Genomic DNA, 22,331 nt, shown 5'->3' on the forward strand with positions numbered 1-22,331 from the left:
ATTCTATCAGCCATTGAAAGAAAAACTGATGCCAATGCTTCATGAACTCTCCTAAAAATAAAGAGGTAGAAACATTTCCCAATTCATTCTATGAAACCAGTATTACACCGATACTGAAACCAGACAAAGGCATCACAAGAAAACTATAAACTACTATCTCTTATGAATATAAATGAAAAAATCTTCAACAAAATATTAACAAATTAAATCCAGTAAATCAAATCAAATCAAGTGGGATGTATCCAGGAATGCAAGGACCATTCAACCGTACAAAAATCAATTCATGTAATATGCCATATTAATAGAATAATGGATTAAAAACTAGGAAGAGAATGTCCTCAACTTGATAAAGAACATCTACGAAAAAACCACAGCAAAGATCATAGTTAATGGTGAAAGACTGAATACTTTCCTCCCAAGATCAACACTGTACTAGAGGTTCTAATCAGGGCAACTAGACAAGGTAAATAAATTAAAAACCTCTAGATTAGAAAGAAATAAGTAAAACTATTTCTATTCCAGATGATATGATATAGTATATTAAAATCCTAAGGAACCCACCAAAAACTGTTAGAATTAAGAAGCCAGTCCATCAAGGTTATAATACACAAATCAGTATATAAAAAGTAATTATATTTCTATACAACATGAATGAATAATCTAAAAATAAAATGAAGGAAACAATTTCATTTACAATAGCATCAAAAATAATAAAATATTTAGAATAAATTTGAGAAAAGAAGTGTGAAACGTGTACACTGAAAACTATAAAATATTGATAGAAATTAAAGATGACCTAAATAAATGGAAAGCTATTCTGTGTTTATGGATAAGAAGCCTTAATATTGTTAAGATGGCAGTAGTCCTTAAAGTGACCTACAGATTCAATGCAATTCTGGCTTTTTTGTAGAAATGAACAAGCTGATCGTAAAATTAATATGGAAATGCAAGGTACCCAGAATAATCAAAACAATCTTGAAAAACAAAGTTTCCAATTTCAAAACTAAAAAACTATAGCAATCAATATAGTCTGGTACTTGCATAAAGGACAGACATATCGATTGATAGAAACGAATTGATAGTCCATAACAAACTCTTATATTTATGGCCAAATATTTTTTGACAAGGGTGCCAAGATAATCCAATGGGGAGAAAATAATCTTTACAAAATGGTGCTGGGACACCTGAATATATACCTGGCAAGAAAGAAAGTTGAACCTTTACCTTATACCATTTACAAAAATGAACTCATAGACCTAAAACTATAAAACTTTTAGAAGATAAACATTGAGAAAGTCTTCATGACTGTGGATTACAAATGCTTTCTAAGACATGACACCAAAAGCACAAACAACAAAAGTAAAAAATCAGGTAAACTGCACTTCATTAAAATTAAAAATTTTTGTGTTTCAAAGGACACCATCAAGGAAGTGAAAAGACAATTCACAGAAGGGGAGAAAATATTTGCAATATAAATATTTGATAAGGGGCTTTTATCCAAAATATATGAAGAACACTTAAAACTAGGCAATACAAATGACACAATTAAAATGGGCAAAGAATTTGAACAGATGTTTCTCCAAAGAAGATATACAAATGACAAAGTAAGCACATGAAAAGACCCTCAACATCAGTGGGCATTAGGGAAATACAAATCAAAGCCATAATGACCTACCACTTCACACCAACTAGGATGGCTAATATTTGTTTATTCATTTATTTGTTTATTTATTTATTTATAACCCAGCAATAACAAGTGTTGATGAGGATGTAGAGAAATCGGAATCCTCATACATAGCTCCTGGGAATGTAAAATGGTACAGTCACTTTTAAAAAGATACTTGGCAGTTCCTCAAAATGTTAAATCTACACTTACCATACAACCCAGCAATTCCATTTTTTGATATATTCTCAAGAGAATTGAAAACATATGTTCACACAAAAACTTGTACATGAATGATCACAGCAGAATTATTCACCATAGCTAGAAAGTGGAAACAACCCAAACGTCGACTGATGGATGGATAAACAATGTTGTTGTGTATCCATATAATGGCATATTATTTGACCACAAAACGGAATGGAGTACTGGTCCACGCTATGCCATGGATGCACCGTGAAAACATTATGCTAAGTGAAAGATGACAATCGCAAAACACTACATGCTGCACATACTATATGGTTCCCTTTAGGAAATGTCCAGAATAGGCAAATACGTAGAGACAGAAAGTAGATTAGTAGCTGCCAGGGGCTAAGGGGAAGGGAGGTTAGGGAGTGATTACTAAAGGTACTAAAGGTTCCTTGTGGGGTGATAAAAATGTTCTAAAATTAGATAGTGGTGAGGGCTGTAAAACTCTGTGAATGTACTTAAAACCACTAATTGTACTCTTTCAAAGGGAGCATTTTATGGTATATGAATTATATCTCAATAAAGCTGTTATTTTAAAGTGTGCATAAGCTTTAAACAGGCATTTTATAGAAGAGGAAATACCTACAGTATCCTCTGCCTATCCATAGATATTTTCAAAAGCACACAAAATAAATTATATTTTGTAGGGGTACAAGTACATGTGAAAAAGAATACAAAGTGTATGCTAAGGAATGAGAAAAATAAAATTTAGTATAGTTGTCATTTCCAAAGTAAGGGGATGCAGTTGAGCAAAGCACTTCATGGGTAACAGTTATGTTCTTTTTCTTAAACTGGGTAATGAATCATTACTCCTTACATCTTGAATACATCTTCTATTCTTGTGACTGTACTCAGTATGTAATAAAATTAACTGTTAATACATATATCTTAAGTATTTTAAAACTATTTAAAAATTAAGTAAATAAAGTCGCAATAGTTTTGAGCACAGGGAGTATATCCTCAAGACTCTATCCCCCCCCCTCCACACCCTTTTCTGTAAATTAATTTGTGTGAAAGAGTAGGAAATACGTGGTGTGCCTGTTATGGTGATTTTATAAAATAAATTATAATGAGAGCCACCACCATGCAAGAACTGTATAAAAATGCTACTTTTTCACTTTGAAAGTGTATTTTTGAGATACCTTTTTGTGGCTGGAACAATATGCGAAACAATGGAGAAGCCAAGGACAAATTCAGGCAAAAGATATCAACATTCAGCCTTTGGCCCTAAACTCTTTTCCAGTGAAGAGAGGAGAGTACTTCCAAGACCATCTGCAGCTTTCTAGCTAAGAACCATAACGGGCACAAACATTCAGAATCCTCTGTTAACAGAATGGATAATTATGCCTATACATCAGAGCTGCCATGCAAGCTTCCTGCCTCCAGAGCCAGGCTCATATGCCCTGGGCTAGAAAAATGTGGTCATCGGTTTGTCACTGTTGCCCAGAAATTTTGATCTGGCTGTCACACCTGGATAGAGGCCAGATGAACAAGAGAAAATGCCTGGTTCGGTGTTGCATCCCTTCTGGAGGTTGAGATCACCAAAAGCAAAGGATTAATAATACATTTCAGAACAGTGATGGTGAAATTCAGTGTTATGGCACTCATGTATTTCCCTCTAGACAGCGCAGCTGGTATTTTAATTTCAACATCAAGCACAAACTCATTCTTTACTACTTTTTTTCCCCCTAACACTGTTAGGGCTTTCTTTTTTTTTTTTTTAAAGTAAAACAAACAAAAGAATGTATCATTTACTTGAGTTTTCAAACATGTATTCCTTAACATATGTTAAGAAGTCATTTCTAAAAACATAAACACACCAATTTTACCAGTTTTGCCATTGAAACCCTGAAGCAATCAGAGCTGCTCCTGGCCCACATCTGTGGGGCTGAGTGAAGCATTCCTCTGGGAGCCAGAAGTTCAAAGTTGATCCTCCCTCCAGACCTCATTTCTTTTTCAAACAAAGTATTGTCTTAAAATACTGGCGTGTTTCCTAACGGTAATATTCCTGTCAGAGGCTGGGCTGCGTTATCTAAGAAAAATTTTCTTCCATTTCACTTAGTTATTATGCTCAGGACAAAAGGGATAAATCATCTAAAGCCGTAAGTGTTCTGCGATGAGTCTTCTTTTACTAAAACAGTCTAAGTCCCTGAAAATAATTTTATGTCTAGTCAACTTTTCAGCACGGTAACAAGGAACAGAGAGAGGTTACCTCCATGTACAGTTATTCTGATTAAAATATCCGTAGAGAAAGCAAGCCACTCCCACAACTGCCGCCAGGAGAAGCATCTGAGTGTAATAGCCCAGCCAGGCAAAATAGATTCCAATCTTCTCTCCATAGTATTTCCTGAAGAAAGACAGAAGTTATTTTCAGAAGAGACCTATGAGCACTCTGCAGCTTTATCCTAATACTAATTTCTGATCCTAAATAAAGGGGGCTTTAGAATTAAACCTCTGACTCAATTCACACTTAAAAACATATCCATTTTCATAGCAGGCCCCAAATTCTACTAGGAAACGAGAAGTGTTTTACATATCATGAAGTACTGATCACGGATTAACCTGCTGAAGAGAAGTAAATTAGAATACAGCAAAGGAGGGGAAAATGCTGAATATGGAGCAGATAGAGAATATTATCATCACTCTTTGTAAAGACTGGCAGATTTGATCAATTCCCCCAGATTGTTCTTAACATGCATGAAACAAATGAACACGAACAATTTGCTCAGTTACCTGTTTTTGCTTTATCTCGGGAACTTCCTTGGAGCAAATGTAATGTAAATCACAAATAATAAGAAAACGCTGATAACGATGAACTAGGAGTGGAATGGCTCTCTGACCAAAATACTTATAAAACTCATGAGAATGGGAGAGGACAGGACGGATATGACTGAGGAATCTACTGCCCTGTATTCTTTGTATGTAGCACTTCTATTTTGCCTAAGTTTTAAAAACTCTTCAATGTTTTTAAATTAATCCGGGGTAAATGGAAGAGGCCAGGTGGGCAAGATAAGAAAGGAGGCAGGGCATGAAGCAGGGCCAGATTGTTCCTGAAAGGGAGACAAATACACACAGGCAGAGACAAAGGGCTTAGGGGTGAGGAGAAAGCAATGAGACCCTTGTTGAGGTGACTCTTGCTGATACTTTTCCTCAACTCACTTTTCACTTCTGGCTCAGCAGTGGTTGGTAAAACCTGTAGGTTTACTTAGCTCTGAGGCCTCTATGAGGCTTCTGGCTCAGTTTGGAGCTGGGCTGAGCTCTGTAGGCTTAGCCTAGCGGGGACTCAGCCCTGAGAAACAGCCTGAAGTCCTAGAAGACGTCACACAGGAACATCCCTGGGTTGGACCATCACTCACTGGGCAGCTGAGAGAAGAGCTCCCTGGTCACAGGCCTCGGTGTGGGTCACATCCATGGGGGAAAACGAAGCGCTGAGGCCGATGTGGAATCAGGAGCCAGGAGGAACACAGTGTGTCCGTTCTCATGCGACTGGGGCTTTGTGGTGTGGCTCACGGATGACAGGTAAATGGCAGGCTCAGGATGGTGTTTGAGAGAGAAAACCCTGGCAGTGGGTTTGAGATGTCTTGGGTTCTTTGCTGTCAGGCTTTCTGAATATGTTCTTATCAATCATGTGCCCTGGAAATACCACATTTAAAACTGGAAATAATGTTGGAAGTCGCCTGCTCCAACTACCCAATAGTAAAAATATCCTGCTACATTTGGAGAGCTGGTCAGGCAGTCTTTGCTTGGATATTTACAGTGACAGGGGCTCATTACTTCCAAAGGTACCCCCGTCACACTGCAGGCAAGAAGGTCAGAAAGAATTTTTTAAATCTTAAACAGAAAGCCTGCCTCCTGGTTCTTGCTGAAAGGCTGGGGAAAATGAGAAGCCCTTCAAATGGGATATTCTCTGATTATTATCTCTCTCTGCCCCAAACATCCCAATTCCTAACACCAATTTCTAAAACTTCAGCTTTGATGTTTTTCATCAAAGTTATACCTATACATTCATTAAAGAGTCAAACATTTCTATTGATAGAACACTGATTATAAAAAGAAGCAGTCCCCAACAACTTCTCCCATGTCCTAGCCAGAAGCAAGCACTTTCGACTCTTAGAGCTGATTCCTGGAATATTTACCTCCGTCTCTCTAAATAATATACCTGTAGTGCAGTTTATTGACTTTTCAGTTTTATGTATCACCTACTGATGCTCTACTTTGGAAGATGAGGATTAAGCTCTCTTTTTTTTTTTTTTTTTTCAGTACACGGGCCTCTCACTGTTGTGGCCTCTCCTTTTGCGAAGCACAGGCTCCGGACGCGCAGGCTCAGCGGCCATGGCTTACGGGCCCAGCCGCTCCGCAGCATGTGGGATCTTCCTGGACCGGGGCACGAACCCGTGTCCGCTGCATCGGCAGGCGGACTCAACCACTGTGCCACCAAGGAAGCCCTAAGCTCTCTTTCAATCCCCGTCTCATCTACACACCCACACCTCCACTCCTCTCGACATAGTTACGATATAATTTTGATTAGCACAATATCCTTGCTTTATAAATAGTAAGACTCTGTAAAGACTGCTCACAGCTGCATCAAGTCATCTGCTATGCTTACTTTTTCTCTCCTGCCCAATATTTTGTTTTCTCTGGAATTAATAATTGTCTTGCTGGTTCATTGCTTAGTTTTCTGTGTACCTATCAACGATTCAACCCCAGACTTTCCTTTAATGTGTAACTTTCTCACTACTTTCTAACACACGAGGTAGCCTATCAATTTCATGTCCTTGACTCAATCTCTTCAGAGCTCCTGCCACCTGGATTAATGACTTGCTAGTCCTGCCACAGAGCTGTCACCTGGGATCGCCCTGTCCCTCTCTCGGGTTGGGAATCCCCATTTACTGAATCCACGTCTTTTTCTTGGTGGAGTACCTCCTCCATTACTTTGCACATTTAAATTGTGAAAATTCCTCACACCTAATGAACAGTTTGGCCATAACTGCATTCGGACCGTGAGTTAAAAAAAGCACCTTCCTCAGAAATATGAAATTCTTGCTCTCTTTTCTTGTAGGTTGCAGTGTTGTTGTTGAGAAATTCAGTGCTATTATGAGTCCTGCTCCTTCATATGAAACCTGTGTTTCTTTCTGGAGGTTCGTAGGATCTTCTGTCTGTCTGCAGTATTTGAGAGGTCACGTTGCAGTGGCTTGATGGCTCCCTGTTCATTCTCCGGGCTGGGCTCTGAGTACTCTGTCCATCCAGAGACTCAGGGCGCTCAGTTCTTCAATACAGTTCTACAGGTACTTGTCATGATATATTTAGCTGATTTCCTCCTTACATTTTCTCTGTCCTTATTTTTAGCATTCCTATTATTTGTTCATTGCACATCCTGGACTGATTTTTAAATTTTTATCTTTTCCCCCATTTTCCCGCTGTTCCTTTATATTTTTGCTCTACGTTCTGCAGAATTACTTCAACTTCATTTTTTAACACGGCTGTTGGGGTTTTTTCTGTTCTGTTCATTTTTAATTCCTAAGAGCTGCATTTTATTCTGAGAATAATCCTTTCTTTCTTTCTCTTTTTAAAAATAGAATCCTTGTACTGTGGATACCACATCTTAGCACTCAGAGAGAGCGCTGAGGAAAACTTTGCTTTTTTTTTCCGGGGCAAAGTCTGTTTCCTCCAGGTTGCTCTTTCTGGTTTGTTTGGTTTGCTGTTTGGGAAAGAGTTCATTTTCCCTCTGCTAACCCCTGGGAACCAGCGATGAAGGTTTAACAGCCTGAGCGCTCAAGGGGTTACTAATGGGAAGCAACAAAGGGAACATGTGGACCAGGGACAGGGAATAGTTAAATGTATTTTAGCAAAAGATACTTAAAATCATGGGGAAATTGTTTTCTTTACAGAATCCCTGCTCCCAAACAAAAACCCATAAAGAATGATCAAAAAGCCATCAAACCTATCACCCTGCCATCACATGCTACAGGTTTAACATAAAACGAAAATAATGGAAGGGAACCCTCATATAAATATCAACTTCGAATACTGACATGTGTACAAACATCCTCTTTCAAAATTTTATTCTACAGGATAACTCGAGTTAATGAGACACAGTGCCTCTTCATAATTCTGATCCAGCTAATAAATGAAGGAAGAAATGAGAGTATGACCAAATGAAATATGCAACATTCATTAATGGCTGCTATCGTCACCAGAGAGACAAATGGACACTATGTACCTTCTGACAGAAGTACAAAACCCACACAAGTATTCTTGCACAAAGTCGAACCTCAATCAGATCAAACTTTTAGATGAGGATCAAATGACTTAACTAAGGCAAATACATAGGACAGAGAAACAAGTCTAACACCACAGGGGAGAATGAAATCAGCCAAATAGAGAATAGAGAAGCCCCTCAACAACTGCAAAGAAAACAAAAAGGAAACGGGAAAATTATAGATTAGAAGCCACTTGAGAGGTATATTAGTTGCAACATCTGGACCTTGTTTGGATCCTGATTACAACCAGAAAACTGTTAAAAAACCATATTTTTGTGATAATCAGGAAAACATGAATACTGATTATTTCATGACTTTAAACAAAAGGAGTACTCTGGTTGTATTTAAGAGACCTTGTCATTTTACTAACGAAATGTTACACTATTTGGAATTTTCTTCAAAATGACCCAGTAGGAGGTAGAGATAAACAAGAAATAACAGTGACTAGGAGTTTATAATGTTTGGAGCTGGGTGACAGACATAGTAGGCAGACTTGCTGTACTATTCTCTCTGCTTTTGTATATGTCTGAAATTTCCCTTAATAAAATGTAAAACAAAACGAAAATTCTTCAGTGTTTTAAAACTCTCACTTTTAAGGTTAAGAGGCTTTCCGCAAGTTCAGGTGGACGGGCACTGAGATTTCACAGAAAGAACAGGCACCTGGCTCCAGGGCCACCGGGGGCTACCTTGACCCTCCTCTTCTCCTCACCCTTCACATCCAACCCATAACCATGTCCTGTCAACCCGAATCCCCAAACGCTTCTACACCTGCTCCCACGATCTCTCATCTGGCTCATGCTACTAGCCTCCTACCGGCTCGCCCCTGCTTCCTGTGCCCCCTATAACCCAACCTCTACACTATCTTTGCAAAATGTAAGCGAGATGAAGTTACTTGAATGCTTAAAATATTACAACAGCTTCTCACTGCACTTGTCTACACTCCTTTCCATGCTCCCGATACCCTTCTAACCGTGTGTCTCATCTTTCTCTTTCTCCTTAGCAATGGTTTTCACAATTTCCTCAAACTTGCCAAGTGTTTTTGTGCCTCGGGGCCACTGTACCAGCTGCCTCTCTTCCTAGAATGACTTGTTCCAGATCCTCAAAGTACTGGCTCCTTTTCCCTAGACAAATCTCAGCTCACATGCCACCTACTCAAAGATAACTTTCTAGATTCGCTTCACTCCACCTCTCCCCATCTTATCACTGTGTTATTTTCTTCATTTCAATCAGAAATTTTGTTCACTTATTTGCTTATTTTTGTTTGTTTAGTTGTTCTTGATCTCTCTCTCTCCAGTAGCCTTGCCCAAACAACATAAGCTTCTGGAAAGGAGCCAACATTGGTGCTTTCAGAACACAAACGCTGAACTAGACATTAAATTCATATGCTGACGGAAATGGTACCTAATAGCAGATACAGGAAAGCAGTGAAAATTGGTATCTCTTATCATACAATTTAAGCTAAATCTAATATTTACTACTGTTTAATGAAGAATTTGGTGGGTTTTTGGTCCCAGTTCCTCGGAGGTAACCTCAAATGCCTTGGAATTTCCCAAGATAGGAATGACTTTGTTATTCATGGTGGACCCTAGATGGTTTGTGCCAATGAGATGACTCAGGATGGAGACTGGCCATGCCAGAAAGACCAACCATGTGATTGGAGCCATATGATACTGCAGGACCAACAGGAGAAGAAGGGGCTGGAGACTGAGCCATGTGGGCAATGACTCAATCAATCATGCCTAGGTAATGAAGCCTCAATAAAAACTCTGGGCAATGAAGCTCAGGGCTGCAGGTGAATTCCACTGGTTAGCAGTACTCTTGGAGGACTGTCACATTTAGAAGCCACGAGGGGAACCCTGAGCCCTTCTCACTGGAGTGCTCGCTACAACTCACCTGATAAGATCCAAGGGCTGCTTTTTGTATATGCTTCGAGGATGAGCCCATTCCCTGTACAGAAGGTAGCGTTCATTGGGGCAGCTGAGGTCCTCTGACGGACTGCTGAAGTTGCACTGGGAAGCAGAAGCAAACAAATGAGCATCACAATCGCCACGTGTTCATGTGTTCTGTTGATTAAATGTGGTACTAACACTTCACAGTCATTTGTAAATAAGGGGTCCTTATTTGCTGGAAGGGATGAAAATACCATGTAATTTTCAGTAATTCTCAACCAGGGGTGATACTTACCCCTGGAGGACCATTTGCAAATGTGGGTGGAAAGGAATGCTTGGTTGTTAGAATCCTGGGGGCCACCACCGGTATTTGGTGAGAGCCCTGAAGATGCTTAATGTCCTGTAAATGGGCCAGTCCTAAACAATGAAAAACTGGGCTGCTTAAGGGCCCAGACTGCTACACTGGAGGAAGACCTGAGAGTCCAGCCCCTCCTTGGACACCTGGGGAAACCAGGGCCTTGGCTGGTTAGTGGCAGGGTCAATTCTAAAACCCAGGCTTTTTGCCCCACAATTCAGCAGTTATTCTGTGACCACACATAGAATATAAACAACAAAAAAGCCTGACATGATGTTATACATTTAGCTTGTTCAAGAAACCAAACTTCCTGCTTCTGCTTAAATTCAACCTGACTCACTTTCCTTCCACCTGTACTAGAACCAGAAACACCTGCTCCACCACTTCCTAGTTGGATGACCTTGTGAGAGTCATTTAGCCTCTCCATTCATCAATTTCCTCATCAATAAAATAGGGATCATAATAACAGCTACCTCATAGAGCTGTTAAGAGGATCAATTAATCCATGTCAAGGTTACAATACTCCCTGGCATATAATAAGTACTATATATCTGTCAGCTATTTTCATAATTACTGACAGATGTTATTATCAACCAGAAAAGTATTAGTATTAAAGCCTTAACAGGGGTTCTGACCTCCTCTTACTTCCTTTCCAAACACCACACAAGATCATTCCTTAGCCTGGACATGGGACTAGTGCAGTTACAAGAGGCTTTACGGGAAAAGAACTGGGGTAGATGTCAACTGAATATTATAGAACCTTGGCATCCCATATTAATAATTATGATGGCTATTTGCAAGTGTCCCCAAAGTTCATGTCATGCTCTCATTGTTAATTTTGCTCGGGCACAAATATAAAGCATATGGACTGTAGGGCTGGACTGCTGCTATGTTGGGTGTCTTAGCCAGGAAGCTCAGCTTCTGCTTCTCCACCCAGCTCCCTGTTCTCTATTTATGCATGTGTATGAAGAAGCTATTTATTGTCCTAGTTTTATTATCTTATACAGTACATTTCAATATTGTCTTTATCTACAAATACATGAACTACACAGTAGCAATTATCAGTCTCAGTCTTTGCTTTCTTTGGTCTTAGAGATTCAGATAAATTGACAGCGAATGTAACAGAGTAACAGTGCAACATAATATAGTATTTTATTTCAATGACAGAATTTATTTTAAAAGCTTAGATATAATATCCTTGCATTTATGGAATCATTAAGGGTCTAAAGCAGTCACATTTTAAAATTTTCATTTCATGAGTGAGGTTACCAGCTAGAGAAGTGCTCCTGAGTTTGAGGAGTTGCTGTCATCTCAGTACATAGTCCTTAAAAAATGTCAACACTCTGCTGTATCGCCATCGTGACAAGAACCCTGACAAGATGCTTGTTTAAAAGCCCTGTGATATTCCAGGGCACAGTTTCAAAATGGTATTTCAGGGGGGAAAAAGCCTGTATTACAGAAAATGACAAATGAAATGGTCTAACATGTATTTTTCTTACAAAGAACCAATACTTTTCTGGTTGATAATAATATCTGTCAGTGATTATGAAAATAGCTGACAGATAAATAGTACTTATTATATGCCAGGAACTGTTCTAACATTGACGTGGATTAATTGACCCTCATAACCAGGGGTATCCAACCCCCGGACCACGGACTGGTACCGGTGCCTGGCCTGTTAGGAACCGGGCTGCACAGCAGGAGGTGAATGGCTGGCAGGTGAGCGAGCCAAGCTTCATCTGTATTTACAGCCACTCCCCATCGCTCGCATTACCGCCTGAGCTCCACCTCCTGTCAGATCAGCGGTGGCATTAGAGTCTCATAGGAGCTCGAACCCTACCGTGAACTGCGCATGCGAGGGATCTAGGTTGCGCGCTCCTTATGAGAATCTAATGCCTGATGATCTGAGGTGGAGCTGAGGCGGTGACGCTAGCGCTGGGGAGCGGCTGCAAATACAGATTATCATTAGCAGAGAGGTTTGACTGCACACAGACCATAATAAATCCATTGCTTGCAGACTCACAAAACCCTATTAATGAGTGGCAAGTGAAAACAAGCTCAGGGCTCCCACTGATTCTGCATGATGGTGAGTTGTATAATTATTTTATTATGTATTACCATGTAATAACAATAGAAATAAAGCGCACAGTAAATGTAATGCCCTTGAATCGTCCCCAAACCATCCCCGCCCCCCCCCATGCGTGTAAATATTGTCTTCCATGAAACCGGTCCCTGGTGCCAAAAAGGTTGGGGACCGCTACTCATAACAACTCTACGAGGTAGGTACCATTATTACCCCCATTTTATTGTTGAGGAAATTGACGAACAGAGAGGCTAAATGACTTTCACAAGATCATCCAGCTAGGACGTGGCACAGCAGGTAGTTCAGCCTGAGTGTATGCTCTTAACTGCTAATCTACACACTCCACACATTAACTATGGGTAAGCTACTGTTCATTCCTTTCTTTGTTCATTCATTCATTCATTGACTCATTCATTCACTCATTTAAACTGAGGGGCTTCCCTGTGCCTGGGATTCAGCATTAAACAATACAACATGGTTCCTGCCCTAAATGAGCTTGTAGTCTTGCAATACGTTGTCTTCATTTTACCAAGGAAGAAACAAGGTCAAGAAGTTAGCCCTTCCCTACTAACACTGGAGTACACATTAGATATTTTATTTCATTTTTGCTGTTTGACTTACATCATGGAGAGGGAAAGCTGCCTTGTAGATCCCAGAGCTTACGAGTTTGTTAATCCCAAACTTTTTAACGTTGTCCCTTACTTGATACTTGATCCGAGAAAGAATGAAGTGAACCTAAAAAGATTCCAAAACAGAGTGGGTGTTTTATACAGTGTAACTAACCAATCACTGTTTACTATCCTAACAGGAACCTGTAGGCGTATTTCTTTTCTTTTCTTTCTTTTTTTTGGGGCAGCTTTTAGAAACCAAACCAAACCAAACCAGCCAAACTAAACCACTGATCATCCAACAGCAGGTTCTAAATCACCCAACGACAGCAGCTAAATTGGGTTTAGACTTACAATGCGGCTTCTGGTGGCTGGATTGAAGAATGTATCTCTATCTTGAATGTAAAAGTCATTCATGCGGTTCTTCTCAAATGGGGCAGTGAAAAACTCTTGCTCTGGCTTGATGATACTTTCATCCACTTGGAGGACTTTGGTAAACCAATTGAAATTATCGAAGGCTGAGGACCGGGTTTTCAGATCATTGGGTTTCAGAGGCAATTTGATGTGCATTATCTCAGCATATGTACATAGCACTTCCCATGGAGCATGTACTTTTACAAATACAAGCTTGTCATCCAAAAGCTATATTGGAAGAATGAAAACACAAACCAGAAAACCAAACCAACTATTTTCACAGTTTTAAAACACAGATTTCTTTTTATGTTGCATAGTTCTTTCATAAAATTACCAATATTTTAGATGAAAAAAAGCAAACGTGTTAATTTTTAGTCCAAATTAGTAAGTAAACATAAAAACACTAGTCACTGCAGTGTTATTGTAATAACAATTTTTTTAATTTCTTAAACCTAGAAGAAGACTGTTTAATTTATTATATATCTGTTCAATGTCATGTTACATGGCCATTAAAAAGAATTTAAAAGAATTATATTTATTGATATAGAAATGCATTTACTATATAATAAAGGGAAAAAAGCAAATTTAAAAGTTGTGAAATAATAATTTTCCTTTCTGGAAGGGAAAAAAATATATACATCTGAGCAAAAAAATGTTTAGAAGAACTGTAAGATTATTTATGGATAATTAAGGTACAGGTTCCACTATTCCTACATTTTCTATTTTTTTTTTTTTCTTTGGTAAACTACTGTTTGTATAATGAAAAAAATCTTCAGAAAGGTTCTTGAATAAACACATTTATATGGATTTATTATTACATTCTTTGGCTATTAAAAAAGATCTGCTGGCTTTTATGAGAAACACATGTATATTCTATAATGCAGATTTTGATCGACTCCCTTCCCAGCTGACAGCTAAGGTACGGCTGGGGTTACACGTTTCGAATGCCATCCCAGCATCCCGAGTGACATGGGGGTTCCCAGCAGCAATGGGCAGCCAGTGGCTGGGAAGGGTCTGACACTTACCGATCTGGTTGCTTCTAGCTGCAGGCCATCACAGATGAGGTTAGATTCATATGCTCGTCTTTTCCTCTGTCAAAAGGAATTGGAAAATACGTTAGGCCTTCAGTTTCACCAAGGGAACAAAAAGTTGTTTGTTTGTTTGTTTTTATTAAAAAATAAACAACAAACCCATTTGAACCCGATGAAGAGACACATGTGCTCAAAAGAGCACAGAAGCAGTGAAGGTGTTCTGGCTATTGGTGACTGTGGGTTAGGATTCCTCAGATGGAATGCTGTGGAGAATAACTGGATTCTCTGGGCACTCTGGAAGACCCTTGGTTGTCCCTGTGAGTTTATGGCCCTTTGAAGTGCATAAAAGTCTCTGGCTCTGGCACAATTCCAAGGACCTTTTTTGGCTAATGAGAGATTTTGCACACAAATAGAGTTTCTGGAGTCCCATTCACTGATGTCATTTACCAGAGTTACAGTCCAGATCTGACAGTGTATGTTATTAAAATTATGTTTCTATACCAGACGTTCAGACAGTTCAGGTTTGGATGTGTATATTTCATCTTTGCATGCCTTGACCAAATTCAATTTTAAAAATACAGACAATTTTGGCAAAATGCAAATAAATTTTTCTCTCTGCAAGAATGAAATGTTTCTGAAGCTATAAAAAACACCTAAATCTACACAACTAATTAATTGATAATATATCTGTCCATATTGCATGACCATTTAAAAAGATACAGGATACACCTTATTTATTAAGTTCTATCTGGCTAGGCTTTTGCTAAGCTGTGTCCTAACTTGTAAGGGAAGCAGGTAAATGTAGAGACTCATTTGACCTTTGAAAAGAATGCTTTTGATGATGGAGTTATGCTGCTTTATGAAAAGAAGAAAATGAGTGGACATAGAGGTTAACCACACAGGGTCTGAAACCAGCCTGCCTGGGTTCAAATCTGATGCCATCACCTATTAGTTCTTTGACCCTTGGCAGGAAACCTAAACTCCCTTGCCTCATTTTCCTCATCTGTAGAATGGAGAAAACTTCACTGGCTTCCTTCTGAGGTTCTCATGAGGATTATATGATTTAAACCACATCAACTAGAATTTCCATCTTTAATAATCACAAGAGGTGAATTGGACCAATTCTCCCACTGAAGACAACTGAAAAAGCTGCATTTATTTCAGTTTTTAACTTCAGCGTTCAACAAGATAGAGAAGAATTACTGGGTCAATGTCTAGGTAATCCAGTGGGTCAGTCAGGGCACTCTGCCCAGGGAGCAACACTCAAGATTTGCCAGCTGTGAATGGGCAGAGGGGGTGCTGAGCTGCGGTGCTACAGACAGTGCCTAGAACATGAAAAGCACATAATGTAAAGTAGGTGCTTATGTAAAAGGTCAAAGGTGAAAAAATACACCTAGCATTTGACTAAATGTGAGTCCCAGCAGAATCCCTAACATAATTTGTGGAAGTATTAGAAACAGAATATTGCTTTATTTTCATATATTTAATGAATAGTTATATAGTACTTACTGTGCCAGACACTGTTCTAAGAGCTTTACAAATATAACACACTTAATTGTTACAACTTGAGCACAGAATAGTCACTTAGAGAAAAACCAGCAAGTGCTATAAATGAACAAGCCAAACTTCCCTAGAAAAGCCCAGTGAGATGAGAGCCAGGGGGCCTGGAGGTGCCGCTTTCCCATTCTGTTCCCAGCAGGTGGCCATCCACTCTGCCAGTCTCCCATCCCCCATCTCTGCAATCCACCCTGCTATGTTTCTCAGCCCTCTCCACCCCACATCCACCATATCCCCAACGTCAACTGGGAAGCTGGTTCAGACCCACCCTGCTTTGTACCCAAGCAGTATTTCTTCACCTTAGACCCAAATCCTTATATTGTGATTCCTGCATGGCAGCCCAGTCCTTGTTCCTGATGGCTTCTTTCTTTACTACTGTGTAAAAGCTTTTCTGATCCTTCAAACAACGCTTGACAAAGTGCTTGGCACGAGTATATGCCCAATATGTGTTTGTTGAAAGAATATACTCAACAAACACGTATTAATTTGTTCTACAAACATTTCCTGAGAGTATCCTTCAAAGTGCTGAAGATTCAAAGAAGAATTTGAAATAGTCTGCTGTAGAGGAACTACAGAGAAACTCAGCGTTCCGTGACCTAGAATTTTCCCCAATACAGAAGGACTGGAACACGCATTCATGGGTCTACGGCACTGTAATGGACATCTGTCATTCTTTTTGGCCACTCAACATTTTAACTCCCAGCAGAGCCCACGTGCCCTACAGCAGATAAAAACAGAAACACTCCCGTTCTTTGTCTCCCATGAAGTTCAGCTACTGGCACATGAGCTAGGCGCTATTAATCAGACCACCCACTCTAGACTGAGTCAGAAGCTAGAGATGCAAAGAAGTCAGGCCACGCAGAACCCGTTCTGGGGCAGCTGGGAGAGCGGATATCTGTTCCAGAGACAGCAGTGACAGAGGTTTTGGCAGGAGCTCTTGGGGAGCACCTCTGGTCAGTGGCGCCAGAAGCAGCTCTGGGCCCCGGGGAGCAATGACGCTTTCTCCCAGACCAGCTGTGTAGTGGGATTTGGGGCATTGCCTCTGGCAGTCTCGTCTCCAGGCTTGTCTGTCCAAGCCTTCCAATGAACCTGTGAGCCCCCTAACATTCTTCTGATAAACTCTTTGTCTGCTTAAATTAGAGCTCATTTCTGTTGCCAGTAAGAATCCTAAAGGAGTAACCACGAACTAGGGAACACTTGTTAGCCTAAAACCGAAATCACTGTGCAGTGGAGGGAGGGGTGTTCTGTGTAGACCGGACACTCTGACTTCCTCTCTTTCCAGGGAGATGACTCAGCCTGAGGCGGTACAAGGGGCAACCCAGATCACCTCACTAGCAGGTCATAAGCAGAATCCAACTGTCTTCTGTATCCTCTAGGAGTCAGGAATAATTTGTTAGGGCATGAAGGCTCAGACCCAAGGATTTTAGTTCTTATGAACAAACGTCCTTCTAGTTAGAAGACTAGGAGAATCATTCAAAAGAGGGGCTTCTCCTGTGGCTTAATGGGTGTGTGAACAATGAAGTGCTGGTAGTGAGAAACCACAAAACTGCGTTAACTGGCTTTACTGGAATTCCACGGTTCCCATCACAGGCCACCATGAGGCACAGCTGTCTCCTTCCTTGCCCCCCTCCTCCACTGGGGAGCGGTTCCAAACTTTGAAGGTGCTCGTCGCATTCCACACCTCACTCCCAAACTCCGCAAGTGCCGTCGCCTCCTTCCTCAGACAAATGCAGCCACTCACGCAAAGTCCTGCACATGCCTTTCTCTCTACCTCTCATAGGTAGACACCATCTCTCTTCCGGTCTCAGGAGATTACTCCCTTTTCCTATCTTTCCTGAGCTTGCTTCGGCAATATCTTTTCTTCTCTTCAGTCCTTTATCCTCATTGCTCTTAGCCAACAAACACCTTAAATGTTTCCCATCTTTAAGAATATGAAATCCTGCCTCAGTCCTGGCTGCTCTTCAGTTACTGTTGCCGCCCCTAGAGATGCCTGTCTTTTGATCTCGATATCCTTGGCACTTAGAATGGGCCTAAAGTAGAATAAACAGGCAATAAATGTCTGGTGAAAGAATGAATAGTTGAGTGGATGGTGGGTGGATGGCTGCCTGTTATGTGGGGACTGACTGAGGAATACAGATCACTGCAGTGCAGCAACTGGGCTCCTCTTCCCTGAGGGGCCCCCCACCCCCAAGTGCTCCATGAACTTTTACTTACGGGCATTATAGGACATGACAGAGAAGGACAGATACAGTTTAATTCTGGAATGTGCTAGCACCAGATAGCTCTGGGGCATCCAGAACAGGAAGAGGCTTCCTGACCGCTAGGAGTCTGAATTATGAGATGACAAAGCGGGGCCAGTTCAGAGAACCTGGAAGGAACCGGCCCCATGAGAGGTCAGTTCTGTCATCACACATACCAAACACAAACTACTCCTGTCTCGGTTGTATCAGCTGCATCAACCATGACCGTGACAAGCCACATAGTGCGAGTTAGACATAGTTCCTCCTCTGTGGGATTTCTAGTTGAGGTCATAACTCCTTATCACCTTCATAGGACTCTATCCTCTCGATTTTAGTCTACCAGTTGCCCCTTAGCTCTTGTAGTATTGGCCTTCCTTTTACTCCTGGGCATAATGGTTAAGATTCCAAGCGAAAATTCAAATCCTGGTTCTGCCATTTGCTAGCTCTGTAATGTACTCTGCAGGTATCAGTGGCTTCATCTCAAAGGTGGTAAAGGAAATAGCTTCATCTTGAGGTTTTTTTTTTTTTTTAAGGATTAAATGTGATCATGGGTATAAAATCCTCAGCATGAGGCTTGACACACAAGCTCTGTAGACATGTCAGCCAACATTACCTTCTTTCTCTGCTTTCAAATATGCTCAACCTCTTTTATTCCTTTAAAAAAAAAAATCCTCTCTACCTTGTAAGCCTTAGAGGCTCACCTCTTTTAATATCAAACATCAGAACAAAAAAAAGCAACCCCAATCACTTGGCTTCCACAATGTGCACCCAGTGACATCTTAATCCCTCTAATGGGATACCAATGACACCATTTTACCAGAACACCAGGAAATGGATCTTAAATATGAGTCATTTAGCCCTCCCTCTTCTTGACTCTTTATACCACTACATTGTCCTGGTCCTCAGACTACTTTCTTTGATATCTGATGGATGTATATCCTTTTCATTCTCTGAAGAAAGAATTAATATTGTTAAAATGGTCATACTACTCAAAGCAATCTACGGACTTAAGGCAATCCCTATCAAAATATCCATGACATTTTTAACAGAACTAGAACAAATAATCCTGAAATTTATATGGAACCACAAAAGACCCAGAATTGCCAAAGCAATCCTGAGAAAAAAGAATGAAGCTGGAGGTATAACCCTTCCAGACTTCAGACTATGCTACAAAGCTACAGTAATCAACACAACAAGGTATTGGCTCAGAAAAAGACACACAGATCAATGGAACAGAATAGAGAACCCAGAAATAAACCCATGAACTTATGGTCAATTAATCTATGACAAAGAAGGCAAGAATATACAATGGAGAAGACAGTGTCTTCAACAACTGGTGCTGGGAAAGCTGGACAGCTACAGGTAAAACAATGAAATTAGAACATCCCCTCATACCATATAAAAAAATAAACTCAAAATGGCTTAAAGACCTAAATATAAGATATGACACCATAACACTCCTATAAGTGAATATAGGCAAAACATTCTTGGACATAAATCACAGCAATATCTTCTTAGATCATTCTCCCAAGGCAAAAGAAATGAAAGCAAAAATAAACAAATGGGACCCAATCAAACTTAAAAGCTTTTGTACAGCAAAGGACACATCAATGAAAGGAGAAGACAACCTATGGAATGGGAGGAAATATTTGCAAGCAATGAGACAAACAAGGGGTTAATATCCAAAATATATAAACAGCTCATACAACTCAATATCAAAAAAAGAAAAAAACAAACAACCTGATTTAAAAATGGGCAGAAGATCTGAACAGACATTTTTGCAAAGAAGATATACAGATGGCTAACAGGCACATGAAAAGATGCTCAACATCACTAATTATTAGAGAAATGCAAATCAAAACCACAATGAGATTTTATCTCACACCTGTCAGAATGGCTATCATTAAAAAGTCAACAAATAACAAATGCTGGCAAGGATGTGGAGAAAAGGAAACCCTTGAACACTGCTGGTAGGGATGTAAATCGGTGCAGCCACTAGGGAAGCCAATATGGAGCTTCCTCAAAAAAACTAAAAATACAACTGCTCTATTATCCAGCAATTCCACTCCTGGGTATATACTGGGAAAAAACAAAAACTCTGAAAAGATTCATGCACCCCAGTATTCATAGCAGCACTGTTTACAATAGCCAAGACATGGAAGCAACCCAACGACTGGCTTAAAGAAGATGTGATACATACACAGATGCATGCACACACACACGATGGAATCTTACTCAGCCATAAAAAGAATGAAGTACTGCCATTTGCAGTAACATGGATGGACAATAATCTCAGCAACAGAGATTATTAGGCTTAGTGAAATAAAATACACAGAGAAAGACAAATACTATATGATAGCATTTATATGTGGAATCTAAAATATAATACAAATGAATGTATAAACAGAAACAGATTATTTTATTTCAAATTGTTGGATATTTAGGTTGTTTCTAATTTTTCACAATTATGAAGGTGCATGTAATTTTAATTTCTTTAATATGTACTGCTGTACTGCCACAGAGAAAAGTTGTACTAATTTATCCTATTTTAGTTCTTATTTGGTTCTTTACAAAGAACTCCTGCGAAATTTACCTGATATCTCTCAATAATTGGTAGACCTTGGAGTTGGTTTATAATGCCCTCTATTTTACCACTAACTATAAATATTTAAATAGCTGAATCAAGGATAGAACATTTTTATTTGCTTAAACATGTTAATGTATCCCCTTGGTGTAACTTTGATAAGACAGTTCTTGTTATTTCCCTTTGGCATGGCAATCATAAAGAACTAGTGGAATATTTTAAAAATTGATCAAAAAATCTTCTTGGTTTGTCAGGTAGATAAAGTAAATTAGCATATGTGCTATATTTGTCAAACAGGTACATATCAGGAGAAGACTGCTTACTTAAGAAAAGATTGCTTAAATTTAATATGAAATCATCAGCTTTACTGCTCTGTAGAATTTACACTTGGGTAAGTCACAGTGTTTTCTTTTTTTTAATAGATCTTTATTGGAGTATAATTACTTCACAAAACTGTGTTAGTTTCTTTTGTACAACAAAGTGAATCAGCCATATGCATACATATATCCCCATATCCCCACCCTCTTGAGCCTCCCTACCATCCTCCCTATCCCACCCCCTAGGTCATCACAAAACACAGAGCTGATCTCCCTGTGCTATGCTGCTGCTTCGCACTAACTGTTTTACATTCGGTAGTGTATATATGTCAGTGCTACTCTCACACTTTGTCCCAGCTTCCCTGCCCCCTCCATGTCCCCAAGTCCGTTCTCTACAATTGCGTCTTTATTTCTGCCCTGCCACTAGGTTCATCAGTACCATTTTTCTTTTTAGATTCCATATATATGCATTAGCATACGGTATTTATTTTCTCTTTCTGACTTACTTCACTCTGTATGACAGACTCTAGGTCCATCCACCTCACTACAAATAACTCAATTTCATTTCTTTTTATGGCTGAGTAATAGTCCATTGTATATATGTGCCACATCTTTACCCATTCATCTGTCAATGGACACTTAGGTTGCTTCCATGTCCTGCCTATTGTAAACAGTGCTGCAATGAACGTTGTGGTACATGTCTCTTTTTGAATTATGGTTCTCTCAGGGTATATGTCCAGTAGTGGGATTGCTGGGTCGTATGGTAGTTCTATTTGTAGTTTTTTAAGGAAACTCCATACTGTTCTCCATAGTGGTTATATCAATTTACATTCTCACCAACAGTGCAGGAGGGTTCCTTTTTCACCACACCCTTTCCAGCATTTATTGTTTCTAGATTTTTTGATAATGGCCATTCTGACGGGTGTGAGGTGATACCTCATTGTGGTTTTTTTGTTTTTGTTTTGTTGTGGTACGTGGGCCTCTCACTGCTGTGGCCCTCTGCCGTTGCGGAGCACAGGCTCCAGACGCGCAGGCTCAGCGGCCATGGCTCACGGGCCCATCCGCTCCGCGGCATGTGGGATCC

At 39.9% G+C, this 22,331-nt stretch overlaps 1 protein-coding gene across 2 annotated transcripts in view; it reads right to left on the bottom strand.

Moving 5' to 3' along the window:
• Positions 1-22,331, bottom strand: part of ANO6 (anoctamin 6) — a 207,029-nt gene that overhangs the window by 60,843 nt on the left and 123,855 nt on the right. For both annotated transcript variants that reach the window (XM_024736791.1, XM_024736790.1), the window contains 5 exons: positions 14,544-14,609; positions 13,459-13,746; positions 13,118-13,231; positions 10,063-10,178; positions 4,122-4,256 (listed from right to left, as the gene is read on the bottom strand). In XM_024736791.1, coding sequence (XP_024592559.1) covers positions 4,122-4,256; positions 10,063-10,178; positions 13,118-13,231; positions 13,459-13,746; positions 14,544-14,609 — 719 coding nt within the window. The remainder of the gene's footprint in view (positions 1-4,121; positions 4,257-10,062; positions 10,179-13,117; positions 13,232-13,458; positions 13,747-14,543; positions 14,610-22,331) is intronic.

Source organism: Neophocaena asiaeorientalis, unplaced genomic scaffold (genome assembly GCF_003031525.2).
Source record: "Neophocaena asiaeorientalis asiaeorientalis breed wild unplaced genomic scaffold, Neophocaena_asiaeorientalis_V1.1 scaffold134, whole genome shotgun sequence".
Lineage (NCBI taxonomy): Eukaryota > Metazoa > Chordata > Mammalia > Artiodactyla > Phocoenidae > Neophocaena > Neophocaena asiaeorientalis.